Source organism: Nerophis ophidion, linkage group LG03 (assembly GCF_033978795.1).
Source record: "Nerophis ophidion isolate RoL-2023_Sa linkage group LG03, RoL_Noph_v1.0, whole genome shotgun sequence".
Classification (NCBI taxonomy): Eukaryota; Metazoa; Chordata; class Actinopteri; order Syngnathiformes; family Syngnathidae; genus Nerophis; species Nerophis ophidion.
In genome coordinates, this window is record NC_084613.1 from 32,834,047 (window position 1) to 32,853,144 (window position 19,098).

Below are 19,098 nucleotides of genomic sequence, written 5' to 3' on the forward strand. Positions count from 1 at the left end.
AGTGGGTGTGGGCCAGCCTAATAACGTCACCATGAACCCAAATACTCGAATCAAATCGAATCAAATTGACACTTTGTGTTGACTGGATTTTTTTATTTTTTTTACCACGTCTAGAGAAGGTTATTTGCAATGGGTCAGGAAAACTGGGTTGGAGTGGATGTGTTGTTGTCCGCGGAAGGAGTCGTCGAGAGCGGCGCGTCTTTGCGCGGCGGAGACTCCATGTCCCATGCAAGGTGATGAGATGCTTGGTTCGTCGCATCACGTTCGGAACACATAGTGATGCGCAAAGGTGTCACCCCCAGATGCAGCAGGACCAGACAGGCAGGATAGAAGGTAAGAGCTGATTTTAATATACAAAAAGGTAAATGAACACTTTTACAAAACAGAAAAGAAACGGCGTGCTTACGCACGGGAAGCTAATGCTAAAATTAGCAGAGAGTCCAAAAAGAGCGTGCCGAACGCCCGGAAGCTAAGACGAGACTTAGCTAAAAAAACAAGGACTTAGATAAACCAAAATGTGAATGTTACATATAGCAAATGACGAACCAAGGACAAACTGAGGAAGAATGCAGGCTTTAATACTAACGTAACAATTGCCATCAGGTGTGCGTAAAAGACATAGCAGCTGGGACAAATCAGAAACCATGGTAACCAAAAACAGGAAGTGCACACTCAAACTTAGCACCGGAAGAGTCCAAACAATCAAAAAACCCAAAAGGACTCAAAAAACAGACAAAAGACGTGATCCGGGAAAAGATGTTATCCGGGAAGCGCATCACAACAGAAAGCCACATAATACATGCAAAAACATAAGGCGGTCTGCACCGCTTTTCAATTGCACACGCAGTCTTGGTAGATCACATGTTTGGGCGCATAACAATTTGATTCAGAATCGATTCTTAATTCAAACCGATTCTCCCAATGTACTATTTGGTGGAATAATTATGATGAAACTTTTTCAAAACAGGTTACAAGTTAGAAATGCTCCTTATGGTTGCCAGGAGATTCCTGACGTTTCACCCTTCCAGTCACGTACAAGTCTGCTTTGGCTCCACTCACACTTCTCACTGCCTGTTGTGGTTGGAGTGTTAATTAGTATTCTCTACACCTTCTTTGTGCATTCTCCATTTCTCACACCTCTAGAAACGTCTTTTTAAAAACTGTTTATTATTTTTTTTTAAAACTGTCATATTATTTTTTCTTTTTAATTTGATTTTATAAATTTAGGAATCTGTTTGGATTAGGTTGGATGGATTCGGATGTGAATACATTTTTTTTAGTCCCCTACATAACATGCCTACTTCTAATTCTATAGTTTGCTTATGTTGTGTTGCACGTGGTATTTGGATGTCAAGGTCAAGATAGATTTATTTACATAGCACATTTGTAAAACAGACTACTGTCCCAAAGTGCTGTACAAATTAAAACAGAAAGGTAAAATATTAAAAATAATAGTCAATATAACAATACGCACAAAACATTCCATAAATAAAACTAAATGAAAATTCGGGAAAATAGTGAGAAAAAAAGGTTAAAAATAATAAAATAAGATTAAAAAAATTCACAATAAATACTATATATATATACATATATATATATGTATATATATATATACATATCTATATAGATATAGATATATATATATATCTATATATATATCTATATATATATATATATATATAGATATATATATATATATACATATATATTTACAGTTAGAGTAGCTAAAATTGGTCGTACATATGTCCAGCTCAGCTTGTGTTAAATCCCAGCGCAAATAATTGAGTTTTAAAAAAAGATTCTGCTGTCGAGAAAAAAGTTGGTTAGGGTTAGAATTTTTATGTTGTTTTTTTTCACGCTGCCATCTAACATTGGAGTCAATGAGAGATTCAGCTGACTTTCTTGGCTTTGAGGGCCAACAGAAGCGAAATTGGACACATGACCTCCACAAAAGGGACATTTTCTGAGAAGGTTTTTCACACATGACAGTAGGATAGAAGATGTGGCCGTGAGGACAGGTTGTTCACCAAAAGAAAAGCGTATTTTTAGGGCTTCCACGCTCTAGTAAATTAGGGTGGACGCCTTAAAGGAGGAACCCAGATGGCGCTCGCTTCCTTTTGATGGCCATCCAGCCAAAACCAAACGTAAAAACTTTTTACCCAGGGTTAAAGGGGAACATTATCACCAGACCTATGTAAGCGTCAACATATATCTTGATGTTGCAGAAAAAAGACCATATGTTTTTTTAACCGATTTCCGAACACTAAAAGGGTGAATTTGGCGATTGAAACGCCTTTCAATTGTTCGCTGTCGGAGCGATGACCTTTCACCCGTGACGTTACAACGGGAAGCGACCCGCCATTTTCTCAAACACATTACACACACCAAATCAGCTCTGTTATTTTCCGTTTTTTCGACTGTTTTCCGTACCTTGGAGACATCATGCCTCGTCGGTGTGTTGTAGGGTGGGTGTAACGACCCGATCAGGGACGTATTCAGGTTGAGTTACCTGGAGTGTGCTAATCAGACATACCAATGGTCACGGCATGATAATCGATGCTAACATGCTATTTAGGCTAGCTGTAGAAACATATTGCATCATTATGCCTCATTTGTAGCTAAATTTGCATCCAGCATTTCCCTTCACCCACATTTAATGCCAAACAAACACATACCAATCGACGGATTCAAGTACACCAGTGGTCAAAAGATGCGAAAGTCCCTCGTTTGTTCTGCACATTTTACCGACGATAGCGATACTAGATGGCACAGCGATGTGTGGATATCCTGCGACACTCAAAGCAGATGCATTTCCAACGATAAAGTCAACGAAATCACAAAGGTGAGTCTTGTTGATGTTTTTGATTTATGTGTTAATCAGACATATTTGGTCACAGCATGAATGCCAGCTAATCGATGCTAACATGCTATTTAGGCTAGCTGTCATTATGCCTCATTTGTAGCTATATTTTCATCCAGCCTTTCCCCCACATTTAAAGCCAAACAAACACTTACCAATCGACGGATTTAAGTTGCTCCAGTGGTCAAAAGATGCAATCGTTGGTCAAAAGGCGATGGTCAAATTCGTCCTCGTTGCCTTTGTCTGTCGTGATATGGCTCAATAGCTTCAGTTTCTTCTTCAAATTCGTTTTCGCCATCTGCCTACACACTCCAACCATCCGTTTCAATACATGCATAATCTGTTGAATCGCTTAAGCCCCTGAAATCCGAGTCTGAATCCGAGCTAATGTCGCTATATCTTTCTGTTCTATCTGCCATGTTTGTTTGTTTTGGTGTCACGCAGTGAGGTTACAGGCAAATGGACGGGTGGATATACAGATAGCAAAAATCAGGCACTTTAACGCCTTTTTTCGGGATATTCCATGATGGGTAACATTTTTTTTATAACTTCGAAAAATAAAATAAGCCACTGGGAACTGATTTTTATTGGTTTTAACCTCTCTGAAATTGTGATAATATTCCCCTTTAAATTAGACAAGTGTGTGAACAAAATGAGACGTTAAGCACCGAGCTACGTGAAAGTATGGCTGAGCAGTTTTGAGCATTCTGCTGGCAATATCCGCCATTATAAAGGTTGCGTACCTATTCAATGGGCCCAGAGCAATTATTTTTCGGAATAGTGTCGCCATGGTAACACAAAATGTTCCCAATTTGAAGTACACCCGTCCGCGCGAACGGGACATTTCTGACGGTATAACATGTGCGGAACTATAATAATAAACTGTGACGTATGAGCAATAATAATATGGTCTTCTTGCAATGCAAGCGCCCATTCACATGCTGCTAAGCAGCAGTGAATGGGCCATAATTAGTTTTCAATTGATGATCCAAAAAGTAATTGATATAATGGTAAATGACTTCCAGATCCAACATAGAGAGAACATGTTCGTGAGATTTCAGGTCATTATAAGTTCCCGCCTACTGGTAAAGTGAGAAGGTTAATAACCTAGGAACTTTGAACGGTTGTGTTTTCTCACCACTGGGTTCCATTTACACGTTGACAAGCTCATATTTCTCTGCAGCAAATCCCTTTTCTCACACTTAGCTTGTGTATTTCAATCTTAAAACGTTTAACTCAGAGCCTCCGGCAGCCACTTTTTGTGTCCTTATTCCATCAATGTTTAATTGTTTAGAGCTCCGTTTTTATTTCTTCTGCAATAAACGTTTGATTGCGTGGAGAGCGAGAGAAAAAGAAAAACACTTAATTTTCCTGCCAGTGGAGTGATGTAAAGAAGGAAAAAAAAAAAGTATTCATCGATAATTGTTGACTTTCTGCTGACGTTTGAAGGAAAGTTTATCAAACAGCCGTGAGAGGTGGGCGGGGGTGGCGGCACACTGGAATAAAAGGCCATGGTTGCGCTGAGTGCAAATAGCTGAACTGTGTGGGAGGCTGAGGCTGGTGTGCGTGTGTGTGTGCGTGTGTGTGTGTGTGTGTGTGTGTGTGTGTGTGTGTGTGTGTGTGTGTGTGTGTGTGTGTGTGTGTGTGGTGTGTGTGTGTGTGTGTGTGTGTGTGCGTGCGTGCGTGTGTGGAGGGGGGGGGGGGGGTTCATTGAGGCTGCCATTCATCAGCAGCCTTCGTAGGCACAATGATAACAAGTGATGCAGATGGAGTGAAATAAAATGGCTTAGCTGGCAAAGTCATTTTATTTCACCTTGAATGATGGCCACCTGTTCAGTCCCCCAGACCCCCCACACAAACACACTCTTGTAAAGCTGACTTTATTAGTTAGCTCAACGCCTCATAGACTGGACTCTGCTGCTTCACACACCTCCATGATTAACTTCACATCACAACACCACTTTGGTCTAACGTACTTCACGGGTGTCTAAGGTGCCATTTTTGCCTGCAACTGGACTCATTATTGGCCCTTGGCGTGTTATAATAATACAATGAATTAATTTTTTTATACCACTTTGTTTTCATTCGTCCCACTTTAGGTATGATTCAATAGTTTTTTATAATGCCTAATTTGTAGTAATATATTTAATTTTGATATTTATTTATTAATTTGATAATAACAATAATACAATTTACATAAATATTATAATACTATGTATATATGTATACCGTATGTAACTGTTGCGACTAATAATTATTTGTCAGACCTGGACATGGATTGTGTGTGCTCCTTCGACGCAGAGGGATTACAGGACGAGCCAAGCGTGAATTAAGGTACATGTTTGTTTTTATTAATACTCAAAATACAAAAAAAAGGCAAAACAAAAAGCGCGCTCGATGGCGGATACTAATCTATACTAAAACTTAGAACAAAAACAGCACAATGGCAATACTATCTACAAACAAACAAAATATACTATCAAAGACATACATACAAACAAAAACTTACTTGGCGTGGATGAATCGAAAAGCATGGCATGAAGTATGAAAGGCAATGAAAGTTAATGTTCCGAGACTGATGGACAGAAAGAAAATAACTTAAGTAGTGGCTGTGATAATTAGGAACAGGTGCGGGACTGAGGGCAGGGGCGTGACTAGGAGGGCAAGGTGAAAATCAATGAGTTGTCATGGTAACAAAAACAAACCAGTAAGTGACAAAACAGAATAAGAGTCCAGAAAATAAAACAAAACATGATCAATCATAAAACCAGATTTACAGCCGTGACATTATTATAATTTGTTTTATTTCTCTAAAAAACAGAATAAGTTAAGTTCATAAAAGGGAATTTAAATCAAAATGTACAAAAGTTCATAAGAAGGCTTTATTTATGTTACTATGGTTAAAAATGTAATTTCATGCCTTTTTGTTGGGTTTGTGGGCATGCTTTTGTTTTGAAGTGTCTCGATTGGTCTGTGAACGGATATAAGGAAGCTGCTTCCCGGTATGAGTGAACATTTTTTTGATGCAATGAGAAGGGAGAAAGAGAGCGACTGATCGTAACAAGGACGAAAAAGTGTCACAAGGACTTTCAGCGTTTGGGCTATAAGAGCCAGAAGATCACAATTTCCTCCTAAAAGAAGCATGCATGCCAACGAGGTATTTGTTTGTCATTTCTGTTTGTGTTTTACTTCGGTGAAATGTTTGATTCACATGCTGTGCATGTTGTTATTTTTACGTTTGTAACATGCTTTATTTTATTTCAGTTTTCACGGTGAATTGAAGGGAAAGGAAGCCTTCAATAAATCAGTTCAAGAAAGCCATTGTGTCAGTGCTATGTGGAGGAAGTTACACCGTATTTCCTTGAATTGCCGCAGGGCATATAGTATGCGCCTGCCTTGAATTACTGCCGGGCGAACTCGCTTCACAAAATAATTAGCGCATGCTTAGTATTAGCGCCTGCTCAAACTCGGGACGTCACGAGTGACACTTCCCCTGTCATCATTTTCAAAATGGAGGAGGCTGATTTCAATACCAGGTCATTTGAAATCGCATTAAGAGAAGAAGATTGAGAGCTATTCAGTAGGATTTAAGGTCCAAGCTTACATCACACTCAAATTTTTACTGCATGCCTTTGGTAAGCGCAGGAGTGAGAAGAGGTTTTAAATTGATTAGCGCCCCGGCGGAAATTCAAGGAAATACGGTGTATACATATACATATATATATATATATATATATATATATATATATATATATATATATATATATATATATATATATATATATATATATAAATAAATTTCATAATTAATATCACTAATAATATTTTATATATATTTTGAGTAAATTTTAAATTACATTTTTTTCACATGTGATTGTTTGAATCAAAGAATTCCAATTCCAGTAGCCATCTCAGAAAAGAAGGCATTGTTACCCTCATGACTCTTTTCCTAAAGATATACTCTAAAAAGCAGGGGTTATCCTTGTGTTATTGGACTCAGGTTTCTGTAGTAACGGCTCCTCTGCTGGTTTATCTTGATGACTGTGGAGTACTGCCGCTCGTAAATACCTCACACCTTCAAATCAGGACTATATTGTGTTAAAAACTAAGTATTTACAGGTATACTTCATGATGTACTATAATAACTATGAAATAGTTAGCATGCAGGAATATAATAATAAGATCAATATGAATTTCATCCAATGTATTAAACATTAAACATGGGATTAAATCAAATTAAACATGGGAGCGGAATGAAAATACATGTGGCATCTTTGTTAAAGTACAAGACAAACAATTAATAATATCCATCCATCCATCCATCCATTTCCTACCGCTTATTCCCTTTGGGGTCGCTGGTGCCTATCTCAGCTACAATCGGGCGGAAGGTGGCGTACACCCTGGACAAGTTGCCACATCATCACAGGGCCAACACGGATAGACAGACAACATTTGCACTCACATTCACACACTAGGGCCAATTTTTAGTGTTGCCAATCAACCTATCCCCAGGTGCATGTCTTTGGAAGTGGGAGGGAGCCGGAGTACCCGGAGGGAACCCACGCATTCACGGGGAGGACATGCAAACTCCACACAGAAAGATCCCGAGCCCGGGATTGAACCCCAGACTACTCAGGACCTTCGTATTGTGAGGCAGATGCACTAACCCCTCTGCCATTGTGAAGCCCAATAAATAATATGTTAACAACAAATATGAGTACGAAGAATAGTGCAAAAATTAAAAACAGTGTTAGCTATTGGAACAGATTCAATATCCTTCTGGCCCACGGGTAAAACTGTTTTTAACTGTGTTCATCCTGCTCGACATGTGATGGCAATCTCTTCCCTGATGGCAGCGGGTTGAGCATGTGCTAACATTGTCCTGGGCATGATGTTAAAGTGCATCCGGCAGTGGAGGCTCCTCTACAGGGTCTTGGGGCACTAGGAGGTTAACCCCTTTATTACTGTTACACCAGGTGGCCCTTGGCAAAGGCCTAGTACCTGACTGCCCCCTACTCAGGGATACGGTGAAGACCTCAACGGGGTGGCAGGCGGAAGACGGTAGGTTTAAGAACTACCACAACGGCCGCGATGGCGGCAGAAGGCTGCAGCAGAAAAGGGTCCCCAGTCGTTTTGGACTTCATGCCACTGGACCCTGACCCGATTCTGTCAAGGATCGTGTGGTGACTGTCTGTGCACCAGTCTCCCCACGTTAAACAAAGTCACGCACAGGCATCCTCTATAAAGGGGTACACCCCTACCAGGAGGATCGTCAAACTCGTTTGAGTGACCGGCGATGATATGATATGTGCTAACAAGGGTGAGAATTGTGCCAGGGTAGTCTTTCCTCTGCCGAGGCAGCGAGTCCGAGCATTGAAGGCAGAGGGCGGACGATAATTTTCTCCGCTGTCCTGGTAACCCACTGCATGGCCTTCCGTTTGAGCAGAGCATGCGGCACAGTTATGCAGTACTTCAGCACTGGCTCTATTGTGGCCCGATTAAAAGATATCTGCAGTTTCCTCCTCAAGTTGGTTCCTCCGCTGCATACGCAGTCCATATGAGGTCCTCTGAGATGTAGGTTTCGAGGGACTTAAGGAAGTTCCTCCTAAAATCAATGACCATCTCCTTGGTCTTTGCGGGGTTCCGCCTCAGGTTGTTCTTGGTGCACCACCCTGCCAGCGCCTTTATTTTCTCTCTGTAGGTGGTATTCTCTTCTCCAAGAGTAGTCAGACGTGCTCAAATGTGGGAGAGGAACAGTCTTTAAGTAAACAGAATTATTCTCACCTCACTGTACGTATTGCACAAAACTGGGAAGTACATTCTTCAAGTAGCGTTTGTTAAAGTCCCCAGGCTCCTTCTGGATGGGCCTGCATCTTCTTGTTGAAAGCATCGTGCAGTAGGGAAAGGGCTAAGAAAATGTTTGCTTGGGATATAGGGTATGCTAGCAATTAGCATTAGAAAATAATAAATGTATTCACTATATCGCACAGCTCTACAAAACTATTACAAGTATTCAATCAATCAATCAATGTTTATTTATATAGCCCTAAATCACAAATGTCTCAAAGGGCTGCACAAACCACTACGACATCCTCGGAAAAGCCCACATAAGGGCAAGGAAAACTCATACCCAGTGGGCAAGGAGAACTCACACCCAGTGGGACGTCGGTGACAATGATGACTATGAGAACCTTGGAGAGGACCCTCTAGGGGACCGAAAGCAATGGATGTCGAGCGGGTCTAACATGATACTGTGAAAGTTCAATCCACAGTGGATCCAACACAGCCGCGAGAGTTCAGTTCAAAGCGGATCCAAGACAGCAGCGAGAGTCCCATCCACAGGAAACCATCCCAAGCGGAGTCGGATCAGCAGCGTAGAGATGTCCCCAACCGATACACAGGCAAGCGATCCATCCTGGGTCCCGACTCTGGATCACTTGCCAACCCTCCCAAATTGCAGAACAAACATTCTCTCGAATGTCTGCTGATTTTCACTCACACAACAATAATGAGGGCCTACCATGACGGCACTGCCTTCGATGGCGTCTACAATCTGTACATACTGCTTGCCAACTGCGTTACATGTTGTATGTGGCTTCAATTGACATATATAAGCGACTGCAATGCATACTTGTTCAACAGCCATACAGGTCACACCAAGGGTGCCGGTTTAAACAACTTTAACACTCTTACTAATATGCGCCACACTGTGAACCCACACCAAATAATATTGAGAAACACATTTCGGGAGAACATCCACACCGTAACACAATATAAACACAACAGAACAAATACCCAGAATCCCATGCAGCACTAACTCTTCCGGGCTACATTATACGCCCCCTACTACCAAACCCCCCGGGGTTTGAGGTTGGCGGGGTGTTTATGTTGTGTTACAGTGCGGATGTTCTCCCGAAATGTGTTTGTCATTCTTGTTTGGTGTGGCTTCACAGTGTGGCGCATATTAGTAAGAGTGTTAAAGTTGTTTATATCACAACCCTCAGTGTAACCTGTATGGGTGTTGAGCAAGTATGCAGTCACTCAAGTGCGTCAACAGAGGGCGCAAACTACATGTGACCGGCCGGCATGCAGATAGCATGGAGAAAACATGTCCTAGGGGTCGGTAAAGGCATTGCCCAAATAGTTCACAGTAGCACTATGCATAATCATAATACCAGGGCGTCCAGTGAGGGGCATTTTGTACTCCATCGTCCCAGGAAGAATGCTTTGCGGAAATCTTTTATTTATAGATCTGTATCGCTCTGAAATAACCTGCCTCAAATTCTCACCAGCATTGAAAGTAAACAGGTTTTTAAAATGAAAGTAATATTTTATCTAAGTTTTTAAATTTGTTTGCTCGTTGATGATTTTGTATGTTCAGTTTTATATTGTGTAGTTATATTTATATGGTCATTATTATTCTGTGACTGTAAATTGTTTGCCTGTTTTCTTATTGATGCTTTTATTTTTTATTTTTTTATCTGTATTGTGTAGTTATAATTATATGCTTTTACTTGTAATTGTATTGAGCTGTGGACCCCAGGAAGACTAGTGGGTTGTTGTGGCAACCAGCTAATGGGGATCCTTAATAAAAATTAAATTAAATCATGGCATACTCTAAAAATTGTTGTCCGGCAGAAAATCAGAGAGCGATTACCCTAGGGGTTTTCTGGGAGAGGCACTGAAATCCGGAAATATGGGGGGGTCGGCAAGTATGCAACTGAGCCAAATCAGAGTGATCAAAGAGCTGCATGCGGCTCCGGAGCCGCGGGTTGCCGACCCCTGCTTCATTCTGTTAACTATCAGTCTAGTTGCACATGGGATCGAGTAGCGAGGGCAGAATAAAGAATGTGAAAGCTGAAGGGTTTACTTTGTAATTAAGTAAACCAAGTCTCAAAGAAATGTAACCTCGATAGGGACTTTCTAAAGAAACATCCACATTTTGATGTCTACCCACCCTGAGCCCTTGGACTTTTGAAACTGCGGCCCTCTTCATTATGTAGTTCATTAGCCCTGAGCTACAGACTGTGCTCTCTTAGCACAGTGGTAGATGTGAAGATACTGCACACACACGGAGGTGTCTAAAACAGAAAGTGCCTTCATAACTAAGAAACGCTCTAAGAAAGTGCCTAATGTTGACGTGTGATGTGTGTGTGTGTGTGTGTGTGTGTGTGTGTGTGTGTGTGTGTGTGTGTGCGTGCGTGCGTGTGTGTACTTACAGGTCTCCACCTGGTAGAGGACTTCCCGTACGAGCCTGAGGAGAGAGGGTCCGGCTACGTCCGCCTGGCCTCCATCGCTGCAGGTGAGATATGGAGATGTTGAGCTAGCATAAGAACACCAAACAAGCTCAAGTATCATTGTTAACAAACAAAGAAAAGTCAAGCAAAGCAAGACTGATGTTTGTTTGTTTGTTTGAGGCTGCAGACCTTGTTTTATCCTCTGCCTGGCGACTACGCCGGCAGCGAGCCCGCGGGCCCGCCGCGTGCAGCCGCTCAGCCCCCTTCAGGCTCAGATTAATTACCTATTTACTCTAATGCTAGTGGAAGCCAGGAGAGAACAGACAGCCAGCGCTGCTTTGTTTACTTCAAAATGAAGAGCTCTTACTTCTCCTCACAGGTCAGAAGGTGAAGTGTTTGGCGGCAGATTGCCTAAAGGAGGTGGACTGGACTGCCAGCACTAAATAATGACTTCATCAAGTGATTTCCTGCATGCTTTAGCGATAAACGTCCCACTGCGAGGAGACAGCAAACACGCCAAGCTCTCTCAGAAGCAGACTTGTGCGTCTTCCACACACATTTAGGTGCAGAAACAGGCAGGCACGCCAGGTTGCTCCGCTGTGTGCGACCAAGCAGAGGTCTCACATTAAGGATGCGAGGAAGATGGCTAGTAAACAGGCCCAGTCTGGAGGAGCCCGTTTGTGTTTTATGGCTGTATGCACGAGCGGTTTCATCCTAAATCAAACTGCAGCGACACCGCGGGGGGTCAGAGTTGTCGCGCATGTCGCGCATCCCAAGTCGAGTCGGGCTTCCTTGCTTGGAGCGTCGCCTGCAACGGCCCTCCTCCTCTAAAACGCCGCCGCATCCTCGTCGTTTTTTTACTAATCAATCACTTATGCTAATGTGGAAGAAGTTTTCAACGTGGAGCTTCTTAGCAAACTGTCAGCAGTGCATCAGACTTTTGGACAAGCAGCATTTCCTGAACCACTAAAGTCATTCTACTTCCACTAAAAACTGTCAGGAAATCAGTCCCTGCGAAAACACATGTAGATAGATAGATAGATAGATAGATGGATAGATAGATAGATAGATAGATGGATAGATGGATAGATAGATGGATAGATGGATAGATAGATAGATAGATAGATAGATTTTACAATAAGAATTCAAATAAGAAGCAACAATGAGAATTAAAATATAACAGTAAAATAAGAATATGATAAGGGAAACTAGGCAGTAGTGACCATGTTATGAAAAAGTATTGCACTGTTATTGTTTTGCATCCCCTGTCATCCTAGTACCCCCCGCCCCCTGCCTCAGAGAGGAGTTGTACAGTCTAATAGCGTGTGGGACAAAGGAGTTTTTGAGTCTATTAGTCCTGCACTTGGGATGAAGCAGTCTAGCACTGAACAGGCTCCTCTGGCTACTGATAACGCTATGCAGAGGGTGACTGGCATCATCCAGGATGCTCACTAGTTGGTCCACAGTCCTCTTCTCTGCCACCGTCACCAGTGAGTCCAGTTTCATTCCGATCATAGAACCGGCCCGCCTTATCAGTTTCTCAAGTCTGGAGCTGTCCTTCTTACATGTACTGCCCCCCCCCCAGCACACTACCATGTAGAACAGAACACTGGCATCCACAAGAGTTTTTTGCAGGTTAATTAATGGTTCCTTGAGCTCCCCCCAGTGGAGGGGTACAGTGGGGATTTTGTACCAAGCAGGGGGGTCACCTAGGTTCTTGGATAGTTTGAAGATTTCTTTCGGTTTCTGTCATATATGGAATTTACTGCACGATGGAACAGGGGTTAGTGCGTGTGCCTCACAATAAGAACGTCCTGGGTTCGATCCACAGGCTTTGGGCCTTTCTATGTGCAGATGATCTCCCCATGATTGTGTGGTTTCACCTCAAAAAGACATGCACCTGGGGATAGGTTGGTTGGCCCTTTTGTGCAAATGTGAGTGTGAATGTTGTCTGTCTATCTGTGTTGGCCCTGCAATGAGATGCCCCGTCTCGCGCCCGAATTCAGTTGGGATAGGATCCAGCCACCCGCCGAGAGAGGGAGAAACCGTAGAAAATGGATGGATGGAATCTACTGCCGATGCGACAGATGAGCAGGCAGACAGGTCATTTGCTGAGGTGGGTCCTCATGTGAGAGTGAAGACCAATTCGTGATGCACACAATCGGCCACAGCTGCTCCAAAGAACGGAACTCAAAGTGGAACTCTAGTCTCTTGTTCTTTGACTTAAAAGCTCTCTTTGTATCAAAATATTTTATGCCTTTTGCACACTGGTGCCTCTAAATAGCTCTGTCATGGGCTGTTGCTTCCCAAGGGTTTACATTAAAGTTGCAAATCCTAAGGTTTGCTTTCAGAATGTCTTTGTACCTCCTTGAGAGGTCATCCCCTGACAACGGTACCCCTGCTTCAACTGTCCATTCAGTTGCATCTTTGGAATACTGTCGTCTTCCATGCGGATAATATGTCCTGTCCGTCGCAGAAAGCACTTGAAGCTGGGGAGGCCACACTTTTAGACACTCTGTCTTGCCACTACATGTTGCAGATCCTCCGCGGACAACCCTGGTGAAAGTGCTCCAGCAGTTTGATGTGTCTGCGGTAGGTGGTCCACGGCTCACAACAGTAGAGGAGTGCACTCAGGACCACGGCTCTGTACACGGAAATCTTGGTGAAGAGACGGATGCCGTGGATCTGCCAAAGTCTATATGACGGTAGGCCGTAGCCCGCGCTTGCCTTTCCAATGTGCTGCGTCATTTCAGCACCTAAGGATCCGTTGCAAGTAACAGAACTTTTCCACAGTTTTGATCTCTGTGTTGTTGATGATGCTATGAGGAGGCGGTGGTCCATTAGTAGCCTGTAACAGTGAGAGCTGAACTATGGCTTCAGGCTTTCTAAGACTGGTTGGCGGTCCCAACCGCCTGCAGGCAGCTGCAAAGCGATCCGCCAAGAACTGTATGTCTTCAAGGAATGCACAGTCATCCGCGAATTGGAAGTTACGTATTGTGGCCTCAAACACTTTGGTTTTGGCCTGTAGTCTTTGCGGGTTGAAGAGTTTCCCATCAGCACGGGACAGAATGTAGACACCTTTGTTACAGTTGCTGAAGGTGTCAAGCAACAATATATCTAAGTTAGAAAAATGTTAAAAATAAAGTTGCTTGAATGAAAATAAAACGACCTCCACCCCCCATCCAAAATCAAAATGGTTCGCTCCAACTGGATACTGGCAAAACCTAGTTTCAAACACTTCACTCAACACAGACGTCATAAGTCATCAAAGCATTCACACACAGCACCAACATTTTGGAAGAAGGATGAGGTGATGAAAGAAACGCAAAAATTAGATAAATGATGTACAAATTTCACTTGTACATGCTGTTGTGCATATCTGAGTTATTGTGCAGTAATATGGCAAAAAAGGTCAATCAGACTAATTTATAATGTTGGATATAGAGAACACTCACACCCTTGTATTTATAGTATCAAAACATTTGAAATTCAACGATTTGATAGGAAAACCGATAAAATGATGCACAAAGCAAACTACAAGCTGCTACCCAAGAATGTACAACAAGATAAATATAACCTTAGAAAAATTTGAACTTGAAACGTTTGTTTGCACGTTCTTTACCGAATAATGATAATAATAATAAAAGTACATTTAATTCATAAGCGAATTTGAAATAATCCAAGGACACTTTACAAATAATTCAAAAGTCAATGATAACACAACAAAGGATCAAATCAACATGAATCGAACAAAAGACAGCGTAGAGCAGCGGTCTTCAAACTACAGCCCGCAGGCTCAAAGTGGCCCCGCAGAAGTCATGAAATTAATACGGGATCTTACCCTCAGGGAGATTGCATTAATTTTTAAAGTCCAACAATGCCACCTCACAGTGGACAACATAAGTTTTTCAGGTTAAGAACCCTAACTTTCATCTAAAATTTTATTATGTGCAGCATTTAAACATATGACCCAATGCAAACAACCTTCCCTAGTCATGTTGCACACAAAAAAATCCAACCAACACAAAATGTCAACAGACACGGTCTCTGAACTTTGTGGATATTATCAAAATGTCCATTTACCATAAAAAAATCAAATAAAACATACAATAAAAAATTACACCCATTTAAATCCATTACAAAGCATGATTGGGGAAATGCAAAACACTCTCCACACTTAACCATGTTTGGCGCATTTTAGCTGCTCGATTTTTCTGATTGATTACAAAACTTTAAGGTGTTTGTCACGGAAGTAACAAGGTAGGAGACAAACTTTCATATACGTTTAATAACCAATTATAAATTAATGTAATAAATATACATATACAAACTATATGTAGTGGCTATATCAGTGATTGACCAATTTTTTTTAGCCCAATGCGGCCCCCAAGTCAAAAGGTTTGGCCACCCCTGTTGTAAAGGCAATTACGGTGAGTATGCAATTCTGAGCAAGTCTGTTTGGAGTCGTGATTTGAATGTACAAAGCAAGTCAATATTGCGGCTGTCAGATGGGAGAGGGTTTCCGAGTTTGGGAGCAGAGTGACTGAAAGCTCTGCCCCCCCATTATGATGAAGTGGGTCGGAAGGTGAAAAAAATTACATTCACAAAATTCAAATGCAAAAAATTTAGTGTCAAAAAAAAGCTTTCGTAATGAAGAGACAAATTAATCTCCAGAATTAGCCTTTGGAAATCGTAAAGTTCAACTCAATGATATATCTAATACATCTAATAAATTGGACACACAAAAAGCCAACAAAGCAAAATCAAAAACGGCACAAGCAATGTGGAGGTCAGACAAATAAGACCTATGCTATGTCAAGACGTGTAGCATATACATGTGTGGAAATAAATTATGGATTGGATGAAGCAAAGATGTCGAAGTTAAAAAATGATCCACTTTAAGAAACTGCACAAGGAAAAAGAATCCTGATCAACATTTTAAATGTTGTTGAAAAATGTGATAATATTATTTATGTCACTATATGAATCACAACTTAATTAACGTTTGATTTACGATAACTTCATGTATTTACTGACAAACTCTATTATTTTATTCATCGACTTCTTGTGTTACAGATTGAGTAAAAACAAATGCGTTAAAAATTTGCAATAAGGCTGTAATGAGAAACTGTAAATATGTCATGTATTAGCAATGTCAAAAAAAAAGATTTTCAAATGAAACGTGATCTTTATGGAGATATCAATAACAAATGTTTTATCTGTCCTGTCCAGCCACTGTATTAAAATTTTGGGTGGATTTTTATTAAACAAATGTTTATATATATATATATATATATATATATATATATATATATATATATATATATATATATATATATATATATATATATATATATATATATATATAAACATTTGTTTAATAAAAATCGGCGTGGCGCAGTGGGAGAGTGGCCGTGCGTAACCCGAGGGTCCCTGGTTCAAATCCCACCTAGTACCAACCTCGTCGCGTCCGTTGTGTCCTGAGCAAGACACCTCGCCCTTGCTCCTGATGGGTGCTGGTTAGCGCCTTGCATGGCAGCTCCCTCCATCAGTGTGTGAATGTGTGTGTGAATGGGTAAATGTGGAAGTAGTGTCAAAGCGCTTTGAGTACCTTGAAGGTAGAAAAGCGCTATACAAGTACAACCCATTTATCATTTATATATATATATATATATATATATATATATATATATATATATATATATATATATATATATATATATATATATATATATATATGTATTAGGGGTGTGGGAAAAAATGTATTTGCCACGACTCGGAATAAGGAGTGGACCCAAATGCAGAGAGGAAGTTCCAAAATAAAGCTTTTATTTTGAAATGACTTTTTTACCTCCAGAGCAAAAAGTATTTCGCAAGAATTAACAATAATTACGCGGAAAATAATTCCGGAAAAAGGTAAATCAAAATCACTCAAAAAAATAGGAGGAAGTAACTAACAAGAGAACGAACTAACAATAAAGTCGTATTAAATGTAAAAATAACATAAAGCGCTCAAACAGGAGGAAAAAACAAAAGTAACTATATATGTACACTAAATATGAATAAACAAAAAAAATCAATCAATCAATGAGGCAAATTTAGAAAAACACAAAAACTCACCAATTATGTTGGACGAAGGAAAACAAAGGGCGCTCGAAGGAGGAAAAAGTAAAGTCAAAATTACAACAAAATGATTTCTCGATCCAAAGAGGAAAACCAGGAAAAAGGCAAGACAAGGATATCAACATGGACATGGGCATGGACGCTAGAAAGACACGTAAGCACGAGACGATCTGGGACAGGACAAGAGGAGGCATGAGCTTAAATCGGATATCAGGATAATGGGAAACAAGTGGAAACAATCAAGGGTCAGGGATGACGTCAGACTTGTGACACAAGAGGAAGGGCCCGTGATCCGAAACAAGAGGATTTGCTTTTCAAAATAAAACATGTAAATCACAAGACAGAAAAACCAAGACAAGACTTCCCTCACCGCGGTGTGACATTATTCCCTTTAAGGCCGACTCCTGACGGCCCAGACTGTCCGGGATGGTTATTGTGAAAGTCCTTAATAAGAGAAGGTTGCACAATATGCCGGGAAGGCACCCACTGTCTTTCCTCCGGTCCGTACCATTCCCAGTCCACAAGGTACTGTTTGCCCCGGCCCCTGCTACGAACTGCTAACAATTTCTTAACCTTGTAAACACGTCCACCCTCGATCTTCTCGGGTGGTGGAGGGGGTGTGGTGGCCGGAACCAGCGGACTTTCCTTGACATGTTTCACTCTACTGACGTGGAATGTTGGATATACACGCAGAGACCGAGGCAGACGTAGTCTTACAGAAGAGGGTCCGATGACCTTGGTGATAGAGTATGGACCCACGAACCTTGGTGCTAACTTCTTGGAGGGCACTTTGAGTCGTATGTCTTTAGTAGACAGCCAGACTTTCTGTCAAGGCCGATATGCAGGAGCGGGTTTTCTCTTTGGATCTGCTGTTATTTTCATCCGGTCTCTTTGTCGGATAAGTACCTGACGAGCAGCTGTCCAGATGCGGCAGCAGCGTCGGACCAAGGCATGTGTGGAGGGAACCGATACTTCCGGTTCATTGTCTGGAAAGACTGGAGGTTGGAAACCATAAGCAGTTTTGAATAGGGAAAATCCTGTAGCAGATGTAGGTTGTGCATTGTGTGCATACTTGACCCAGACCAGGTGTTTGCTACATGTTGGGGGATTCTGGGATGCCAGGCACCGGAAGTGGGTTTCCAGTAGCTGGTTGAGGCGTTCGGTCTGGCCGTTGGCTTCTGGATGATAGACTGAGGTCAAGCTGGCCTTAGCTCCGATGAGCCTGCAGAAATCCCTCCAGAACTGTGACACAAACTGGGGGCCCCGGTCGGAGACAATGTCTTTTGGGAAGCCATGAATTTTATAAACATTGTTCATCATAATTTCTGCCATCTCCTTGGCAAAGGGAAGCTTAGGCAAGGCAATGAATCTCACCATCTTAGTGAAACGATCCACCACTGTCAGGATGGTGGTGTTACCTTGAGATACCTGGAGCTCCGTGCTGAAGTCCATGGAGATGTCGTACCACGGTCTGGAGGGAATTGGTAGTGGCTGCAACAGTCCCATAGGAGAGCCAGGTGATGTCTTGTTTCGAGCGCAGACCGAACATGCCTCCATGTACTCCCTAACCTCCGGTTCCATGGATGGCCACCAAAATCGCTGAGAGATGACTGACATCGTTCTCCGCACTCCCGGGTGGCATGAAAGCAGAGAGGTGTGAGCCCAATGGATCACCTGTGAACATAGTCCAATTGGAACAAACAAGCGATTACCTGGACAACCACTAGGTGGCGGGGTTTCACCATTTGCCTGCCTCACCTCATCTTCTACTTGCCAGGTAACCAATCCAACCACACAGGCCAGTGGAAGGATATTTTCTGGTTCCTTGGCAACAGGCTCGGGGTCGAAGCGTCGGGACAGAATGTCTGGCTTGACGTC

General features: G+C 41.9%; 1 protein-coding gene across 2 annotated transcripts in view; it reads left to right on the plus strand.

The window, feature by feature from the left end:
* Window positions 1-19,098, plus strand: part of gfra4a (GDNF family receptor alpha 4a) — a 316,518-nt gene that overhangs the window by 246,102 nt on the left and 51,318 nt on the right. For both annotated transcript variants that reach the window (XM_061894914.1, XM_061894913.1), the window contains one exon: window positions 11,082-11,162. In XM_061894914.1, the coding sequence (XP_061750898.1) occupies window positions 11,082-11,162 (81 nt within the window). The remainder of the gene's footprint in view (window positions 1-11,081; window positions 11,163-19,098) is intronic.